The sequence below is a fragment of the Liolophura sinensis genome, chromosome 1 (genome assembly GCF_032854445.1).
Source record: "Liolophura sinensis isolate JHLJ2023 chromosome 1, CUHK_Ljap_v2, whole genome shotgun sequence".
NCBI lineage: Eukaryota > Metazoa > Mollusca > Polyplacophora > Chitonida > Chitonidae > Liolophura > Liolophura sinensis.
In genome coordinates this window covers 6,360,821-6,370,952 of record NC_088295.1, presented here as the reverse complement: position 1 = coordinate 6,370,952, position 10,132 = coordinate 6,360,821, and the positions used below count along the sequence as shown (strand labels likewise).

Sequence of the window (10,132 nt, the reverse complement as noted above, 5' to 3'; positions counted from 1 at the left end):
ATGTCCGGATCCGATATGGTCAGAGCTCTGGCTAAATCTTTCCACTCCCTTCCTATCCGCTTTTGTATCACTCTGTAGTTGACATACTCGCTGGAAATAATAAAAAGACTATAATGTATTTAAACCGCATGCAGAGGAATGGGCTGGTTAAACTCTAGCCATTAGTTCACACTGCCCAAAGGCCCAAGGTTGTGGTATTAAGGACATGATTCCGTTTGACCATGGACAACTGGAAAATCATTTTAGCAAACAATAAAGAAATATCAGTCTTCTTTTTAAGGTGTCTTACAGATGACTTTTCAAATAAAATCGAGTGGTGTTACACAATATACCAGCTGTTACTGTTATCTCCCTGAATGTCCAAATATGTTTGAAATTATTAACTTGATGGATTTGCTTTTTATCGCCGTAGTACTTATTTCAGGAAATGAAGTACTGATTTCTGGAAAGAAATGAAATTAGAAACAGTGGCAAAGATATCAGTTTTGGAATCACCTCTTACGCCGAGGGGAAAAGCAGGAAGTCAGGGAGAAATAGACCGAGATTTAATTTTGCAATTTTTTTCCTCTGTCTGCATTTTATGCGGTAGATCCTGAACACCTTTGTCTCAAATGCCGGAGCTTCTGGGATGTGGCTAGATACGTAACAAGGTTCACAACAAACACCAAAATGAAGGAGTTAACTTCTTAAACATTGATACTAATTAGGTAATAAGCGATGGCTGACTATCTGAGAGGACAGATGTCATACCTACTGATTTTTTTTGACGTAACAATCCTCACCATCAGTGGTGACCTCAAGGGAAGTAGTGGTGCCTTCGACCCACGGTCTGCCACCTTAAGGGCTGTCTGGCGCAAGGGTTCACGCGGAACGTAGCTACAAACAAATACAGCACATGTATGTTTATGAGAGCTAAACCAAATATATTATCATAGGGCAGTAAAGGCTTTTGGAATAAACGTCCAGTAAAAAGTTAACATATCATTGTATTAAAGTTGGTAATTCGTTTTATAAAGCACGTTCTGGAGATCATTTGTTTGTACTACACTTGAATTTTATATCAATGTTAAATGATCCAAAGTGAACTGTAGGGACGCCTCTCTTCAACCGATCAGTGTTCAAACTCGTTAACTAAAGACTGATAGGTATGTACATGTAAATTCCACGCCACTGCCTTGTTTACCTACCTGGAGTTAGGGTTGCCCTCATGCCTTGGATTTCCTGATTTTCCCCAGGAAAGACAGGGCACAGTTTGCCCAATTCTACTTCCACTGAAACAGGAATTTGATGAACAATAATACAGTGTCTTTGGAAATCCACTGATTTACTTTAATAAATCCACAGTTTGGATAATAAACTAACTAGTGTTACAACGATAAACCTTAAACCGTAAAACAGGGAATGAAGAGATTTTTCATGAGACATGTATATAAATACACAGGAGGTTTAATACTTGGCAGGACTCACAGTTGGGAGTTTTCTGTCGCCGACTCGTGATGCTTTTTCTCATGAAAACAGCTACAGCGATAACCAGCAGGACTAGTACTATTGCCATCACATAGGGCATGCCTGTAACAACTGAAACACAAAGAAGGCGATACAAATACTGAGTAACAAATTTTCTTTCACATGGCATATGACCATGTAAAATCCGAGGAGAAGAGCATAATTCTCTCTTGTGTTAGCAGAAAGTGCACAGAACATCCACTGAGAGCATACAGAACACCTCAGAAGAAAGTACACTAACCTATCCTGAAACAGAGAGCACACAGAACCCCTGGGGAGGGGGTAAACTAACCAGTCCTGTGACAAACTGAGAGCATACAAAACACCTGAGGAGAAAGTACACTAACCTGTTCTGAAACTGAGAGCACACTGAACCCCTGGGGAGGAGGTAAACTAACCAGTCCTGTGACAAACTGAGGACATACAAATCACCTGAGGAGAAAGTACACTAACCTGTTCTGAAACTGAGAGCACACTGAACCCCTGGGGAGGAGGTAAACTAACCAGTCCTGTGACAAACTGAGGACATACAAATCAACTGAGGAGAAAGTACACTAACCTGTTCTGAAACTGAGAGCACACAGAACCCCTGGGGAGGAGGTAAACTAACCAGTCCTGTGACAAACAAAGAACATGCAGAACACCTGAGGAGAAAGTACACTAACCTGTCCTGAAACTGAGAGCACACAGAACCAATGGGGAGGAGGTAAACTAACCAGTCCTGTGCCACGCTGAGAACACACAGAACACCTGAGGAGAAAGTACACTAACCTGTTCTGAAACTGAGAGCATACGGAACCCCTTGGGAGGAGGTCAACTAACCAGTCCTGTGACAAGCTGAGAGCATAGAGAACGCCTGCGGAGGAGGTCAACTAACCAGTCCTGTGATAAACTGAGAGCATACAGAACCCCTGAGGAGAATGTACACAAAACTGTCCTGTGATAAACTGAGAGCATACAGAACCCCTGGGAAGAATGTACACAAAACTGTCGTGTGATTAACTGACAGCATATAGAACCTCTGTGAAGAATGTACACAAAACTGTCGTGTGATTAACTGACAGCATATAGAACCTCTGGGAAGAATGTACACAAAACTGTCCTGTGATAAACTGAGAGCATACAGAACCCCTGGGAAGAGAATAAACTAACCTGTCATGTGAAAAGCTGAGTCCTGGGGGTTTTCAGAGATAACTGGCTCTTCTTTGCCCACATTTGCATTGTGATATGTTCGTCCCTCTTGCTCCCTGGCAGTCGGTAGGGTGGTACTGGCGCACTCCTGGGCGGTCTTGTGGGCAGTATCATTACACGACTGACATGCTTTGTCATACTGTGGGAGACTTGAGTTATATTTGCGCTTATACACATCATGGTGTCTGTAAGGCAAGGCACATTTGTACTTTACTCCCAGTCTTTCAAAAAATCAAGGTTGTTTTAACGTATTTTATTCATAGGAAAATGCAAGTGGCGAAGAAGAGGTTTTGCAAGACCTACCCTGGCAGACATTTTCCACAGACGGCATTCTGTGTGGCTGTACAGGGTTGGTTAGTATGTCGGGAAAGAGCCTCACAGTTCCTGCACAGATTACAGCGCTGTCGGGAAGGCTTTTTGCTGTATGTCCCGGGTTGGCAGGGTCGGCAAGCCGAACACCGTAAAGCCCCTCTCTTACGGTCCACAGGTACGTCCTGATCAACAAAAATGAGAAAGGGTATAAGTAGGCCTTTGTAATGAAGCAATTCTCAATGTCACATTGCTTGGTGATGTCCAAACAAAGCACTGTGACCATCATTACTTACAGAAGAACTTATGACGACGGAAAATAACGAGAGCAACTGCATGCCTGTAGAATGACAATATAGTTATAATAATTATGAAACTGTGTTACGAAATGACTGGATGATATAGTCAGAATTGTTTGAGGACTAAGAAAACCTACATTTGCAGTGCATAACTTTGATATGTTGAGGCTACTAAACGCAAGAGTAGATATATATATATATGTACTAAACGCAAGAGTATATATATATATGTATATGTATTCTGAAATTAAAGCCGGTAAGAATAAATCATTTCTGAAATCTAAATATTTAGCTGCCATATGATAACTTTTACGCGAAAGCATGCTTGTTTAACATTAATGCCTTTGACAGTCTACAGATAGTCCCCAGCAGGGCTTGGACTTCTAGTTGTGTTTACAATTATAAAACACTACACAAAAATATATCTTTACTTGGCTACACACATATAGTGTTCAAACTGTGCGCAGTTTGACAACCATGTAACTTGTACAAGTTTAATCAGATTTGGGAAATGAAAACGGCTAATGCGCAGCTTTCTTTCTGGTCCTCAAAGATAAATACCCTAATTCTTTAGGCTTCATGTACATATGGGTGTGTCTACGAACTTGAGGTGTTTTACCCTTACCTGATCGTAGTCCGGCTCTTCACCCGGAGGACATGGGTCGCACTTGTGGCAACCCAGGTGGGAATTGTAGTATTCGTTGTTCTCTTGTAGACATGGCCGCGGCTTGCTCATCACGTCACTGGTAAGGGCGGCCGAAAAAGCCGAGTCCTGGGAGTTTTCAGAGATAACTAGCGCTTCTTTGTCCACATTTGCATTGTGATATGTTCGTCCCTCTTCCTCCCTGACAGTTGGTAGGGTGGTACTGGCGCACTCCGGGACGGTCTTGTGGGCAGTATCATTACACGACTGACATGCTTTGTCATACTGTGGGAGACTTGAGTTATATTTGCGCTTATACACATCATGGTGTCTGTAAGGCAAGGCACATTTGTACTTTACTCCCAGTCTTTCAAAAAACAAGGTTGTTTTAACGTATTTTATTTAGAGAAAGATACAAGTGGCGAAGAAGAGGTTTTGCAAGACCTACCCTGGCAGACATTTTCCACAGACGGCATTCTGTGTGGCTGTACAGGGCTGGTTAGTATGTCGGGATAGAACCTCACAGTTCCTGCACAAACTACAGCGCTGTCGGGAAGCTTTTTTGCTGTATGTCCCGGGTTGGCAGGGTCGGCAAGCCGAACACCGTAAAGCCCCTCTCTTACGGTCCACAGGTACGTCCTGATCAACAAAAATGAGAAAGGGTATAAGTAGGCCTTTGTAATGAAGCAATTCTCAATGTCACATTGCTTGGTGATGTCCAAACAAAGCACTGTGACCATCATTACTTACAGAAGAACTTATGACGACGAAAAATAACGAGAGCAACTGCATGCCTGTAGAATGACAATATAGTTATAATAATTATGAAACTGTGTTACGAAATGACTGGATGATATAGTCAGAATTGTTTGAGGACTAAGAAAACCTACATTTGCAGTGCATATCTTTGATATGTTGAGGCTACTAAACGCAAGAGTAGATATATATATATGTACTAAACGCAAGAGTATATATATATATGTATATGTATTCTGAAATTAAAGCCGGTAAGAATAAATCATTTCTGAAATCTAAATATTTAGCTGCCATATGATAACTTTTACGCGAAAGCATGCTTGTTTAACATTAATGCCTTTGACAGTCTACAGATAGTCTCCAACAGGGCTTGGACTTCTAGTTGTGTTTACAATTATAAAACACTACACAAAAATATATCTTTACTTGGCTACACACATATAGTGTTCAAACTGTGCGCAGTTTGACAACCATGTAACTTGTACAAGTTTAATCAGATTTGGGAAATGAAAACGGCTAATGCGCAGCTTTCTTTCTGGTCCTCAAAGATAAATATCCTAATTCTTTAGGCTTCATGTAGATATGGGTGTCTACGAACTTGAGGTGTTTTACCCTTACCTGATCGTAGTCCGGCTCTTCACCCGGAGGACATGGGTCGCACTTGTGGCAACCCAGGTGGGAATTGTAGTATTCGTTGTTCTCTTGTAGACATGGCCGCGGCTTGCTCATCACGTCACTGGTTAGGAAAACCACAGCAACAGCTAGTGCTACACCCATCTTTCCGAGATTCCTCATGCTGCTAACTAATACAAATAACTACGAATGAATAAGTGAGCGCAGAATCACGGCTATTAGAAAGATTTCTTTTCTCTGTATAGTGTCAAAATTTAAAGCGCGATAAACTTCGCCAGTTGGTGTCAGTAAGGAAATTTTGTTTTTGTATCAGTGGTTCCATGTTGAACTATATTTTGGCTATAAGACTGGTGCACAGGATGCGATCAGTTGTGACATTACGTGCAATATGTGGAACAGAGTAAACGACAAGCTTATTCGTCCACAGAGAACAAGCTTATTCGTCCACAGAATATTTATTTATTTGATTGGTGTTTTAGGCCGTACTCAAGAATATTTCAATTATACGACAGCGACGAGCATCATGGTGAATGGAAACCGGGCAGAGCCTGGGGAAAACCCACGACCATCCGCAGGTTGCTGGAAAACCTTCCCACGTACGGCCGGAGAGGAAGCCAGCATGAGCTGGACTTGAACTCACAGGGACCGCATTGGTGAGAGACTCCTGGGTCATTGCGCTGCGCAAACGCGCTAACCAACTGAGCCACGGAGGCCCCCACGTCCACATAATAACCGACAAGCTTATTCGTCCACAGAGTAACAGACAAGCTTATTTGCCCACAGAGTAACAGACAAGCTTATTTGTCCACAGAGTAACAGACAAGCTTATTCGTCCACAGAGTAACAGACAAGCTTATTCGCCCACAGAGTAACAGACAAGCTTATTCGCCCACAGAGTAACAGACAAGCTTATTTGTCCACAGAGTAACAGACAAGCTTATTCGTCCATAGATTATACGACAATCTTATTCTTCCACAGTGTGAACGACAAGCTTATTCGTCCAAAGTGTAAACGACAAACTTATTCGTCCTAGGCGTAAACAACAAGCTTATTTGTCTACAGAGTAAACGACAAACTTATTTTGTCATGGGTAGCCAAGGGTCAAAGATGCCAACAGAGAATGCAACATTTACTGCATTTACTGGTAGCCTACAGGTATTTATCATTTGATCCTTGCGGATTGTGACACCGTAAACTGAAGCTCACACACTAATTAGTCAAATGAAGTAATAGGTAAAACAATTCGCTGAATGCTTTTTGAAATAAATTTTTCAAAACTTAATTCTCTTATAAACACGACTTACACCTGTAGTGCTGGTCGTCTGTATATCATACAAATGGTCCCCTTCGGAGAAATACTCAGATGTATTTATTTCTCATCAAAAAGGGTTAAACAGCGCACTTTGCAAATCATTATTATTATGATTATTATTATTATTATTTAGCACCATTATTTTATTATTATTTAGAGCCTTTATGCTCGAATGAATCCTACTGTAAGCCGGTATAAATAATCAGTGATTATAATTCATCTGATAGACTATATCCCCTTTATGTTCTAGTTGTTTACTTGGAGTTGCCTTTTAAAGCGAAATACAAGTGTTAAATTACCTTACTCCAAATGGCTATACACGTTCAATGAATCAATGACGACGTCTGTCAAGGCCGGACATCAGCGATAAACTGACATCAAGTGTCACGTATGAAATGGTTTAAGCATTACTGCTGCCGGGCAGATCAGTTTTCATAGTGCGCATGCGGGAATGCTTATGAAAAACTTGTCCATCAATGTTAAGATTTTAAATTGTTTAGTTAGCTACTTCCTTGTAAATGTTAGTATGAGGGCGTGGCCAGTTGACTGCCACCTGTATAAAACGCCCGACAACTATTGGAGGAAAAAGAGCTGGTAATCTGGTAATTCCCCGTTCTGCATAGCTCACGTATTTGATAAAGTAACTAGGTTTATAGTAAACAACATGGAACGTAAAACAGCGTGTATGAGTCATGAGCAGCGTAAGCGCATAGGCCTATTGTTGGGGATTCCCCCAGGTAATGTCACACCCATTCATGTATCCTGCTATTTAGGTTAGCTTGTGCTGTTCCGGTGCCTCAGCGAGCGACTACTGCAATGAAAATCATCCCTTATCTGTCAATAGTCAGAGACATACGGAGCTAGAAAAGCATATACGTTTTAACAAAATCATGGCAAATAATGGCACTCTGAGCCAATCATGTTTTGCTTCCTCGCAATGTCAATGCTTGAGATTATGTACTTGTGGGTCTACTTTAAAGTCATTCAGTGCACAACACGGTGTGGACAAAACAGAAATGACGTGCGAATACATCCAATGTATAATGAGCCTTTGGGCAACCCCACAGGATGAGGGTAAACTAATTAGTCCTCTGATAACCTGAGAACATACAAAACCTGAAAGGAGCAGGTGAACTAACCTGTCGCATGATAAACTGGGAGCATACAGAACGAACACTAACTTGTCCTGTGATGATTTATTTATTTATTTATTTGATTGGTGTTTTACGCCGTACTCAAGAATATTTCACTTATACGACGGCAGCCGGCATTGTGGTGGGAAGAAAACGGGCAAAGCCCGGGGAAAAAACCCCCACAACCATCCGCAGGTTGTTGCAAGACCTTCCCACATACGGTCGGAGAGGAAGCCAGCATAAGCTGGACTTAAACTCACAGCGACCACATTGGTGAGAGGCTCCTGGGTGTCCTGTGATGAAATGAGAGCATACAGAGCCCGTGGGGAAAAGGTAGACCAAAGTACAGAACTGGGTAGTAGGTACACTAATCTGTCGTGTAAAGAACTCAGAACATAGAGAGCTCGTGGGGAGTAGGTACTTAAGAGCTTCCATAAAAAAATAATGACACCTTCAGTTGAAAATTCCGACGTTCTACTAACCTAGTACTTTTCCCTTTGATCTGACAATTAAAATAAATGACAGGACAAGGCTAATAACTGTCTACGTGCATGTCCTTGACAAGGGGAAATGATCGTGACCAGAGGTATGTCTGTTACACCGAGGGCAATGAACGTCTATGTGCATGACTAGGCCCAGGGAAAATGACTCTGACCAGGGCTATGACTGTCACACTAAAGCAAATGAACGTCTATGTGCATGGCTATGACCAGGGGAAATGACCCTAACCAGGGTTGAGACTGTCAAAGCAAGGCTAATGAACGTCTATGTGCATGGCTATGACCAGGGGAAATGACCCTAACCAGGGTTGAGACTGTCAAAGCAAGGCTAATGAACGTCTATGTGCATGGCTATGAGAAAGGGAAATGACCCTGACCAGGGTTATGACTGTCACACTAAGGCTAATGAACGTCTATGTGCATGGCTATGACCAAGGAAAATGACCCTGGCCAAGATTATGACTGTCACACTAAGGCTAATGAACGACTATGTGCATGGCTATGACCAAGGGAAATGAACCTGACCAGGGTTATGACTGTCACACAGAGGCTAATGAACGTCTATGTGAATGGCTATGACCAAAGAAAAGGTCCATGACGAGAACTATGACTGTCACACTAAGCCCAATAAAGGTCTATGTGCATGGCTATGACAAAGGAAATGATGCTGACCAGGGCTATGACTGTAAAACGAAGACTGATGAACACCTATGTGCATGACTATGACCAGAACAAATGACCCTGACCAGGGTTATGACTGTCACACTAAGGCCAATGAACGTCTATGTGCATAGCTATGACCAGAGGAAATGACCCTAACCAGGGTTGGGACTGTCACAGCAAGGCTTTGGAATGTCTATGTGCATGGCTATGACTAGGAGAAATGACCCTGACAAAAGTTATGACTGTCACACTAATGCTAATGAACGTCTATGTGCATGGCGATGACCAAGGGAAATGAGCGTGACCAAGGTTATGACTGTCACACTAAGGCTAATGAACGTCTATGTGCATGGCTATAACGAGGGGAAATGGCCCTGACCAGGGGTATAACTGTCACACAAAGGCTAATGAATACATATGTGCATGGCTATGACCAGGAAAATAATCCTGACCAGGGCTAAGACTGTCACACCGAGGATAATGAGCGTCTATGTGCATGGCTATGACAAGCGGAAATGACCCTGACCAGGGCTATGACTGTCACACCAAGGCTAATGAACGTCTGTGTGCATGGCTATGACCGAGGAAATGATGCTGACCAGGGTTATGACTGTTACACCAGTGCTAATGAATGTCTTTGTGCATGGCTATGACCGAGGAAATGATGCTGACCAGGGTTATGACTGCCACACCAGTGCTAATGCACGTCTATGTGCATGGCTATGACCTGGCCAGGGCTATGACTGTCACACTAAGGCTATTGAACGCCTATGTGCATGGCTATGACCAAAGGAAATGACCCTGGTCAGGGTTATGACTTTCACACCGAGGCTAATGAAAATCTATGTGCATGACTATGACCAGAAGAAATGACCCTGACCAGGGCTATGACTGTCACACCGAGGCTAATGAACGTCTATGTGCATAACTATGACCAGTGGAATGACATTGACCGGGCTATGACTGTCACACTAAGGGCAATGAACGCCTATGTGCATGGCTATGACCAAGGGAAATGACCCTGACCAGGGCTATGAGTGTCACACCGAGGCTAATGAACGTCTATGTGCATGGCTATGACCAGGGGAATGACATTGACCGGGCTATGACTGTCACACCAAGGGCAATGAACGCCTATGTGCATGGCTATGACCAAGGGAAATGACCCTGACCAGGGCTATGACTG

The 10,132-nt window shown here is 42.7% G+C and overlaps 1 protein-coding gene across 1 annotated transcript; it reads right to left on the bottom strand.

The window, feature by feature from the left end:
- Positions 1–760: 760 nt before the first annotated feature.
- On the bottom strand, positions 761–7,083 carry LOC135481149 (uncharacterized). The gene is made up of 9 exons (XM_064761046.1): positions 6,950–7,083; positions 5,323–5,507; positions 4,397–4,587; positions 3,931–4,279; positions 3,001–3,191; positions 2,659–2,882; positions 1,468–1,578; positions 1,188–1,271; positions 761–876 (listed from the first exon to the last, which is right to left on the bottom strand). The coding sequence occupies exons 2-9, from the start codon at positions 5,497–5,499 to the stop codon at positions 797–799; spliced, it is 1,407 nt and encodes a 468-aa protein (XP_064617116.1). The 5' UTR covers positions 5,500–5,507; positions 6,950–7,083; the 3' UTR covers positions 761–796.
- Positions 7,084–10,132: the final 3,049 nt, after the last annotated feature.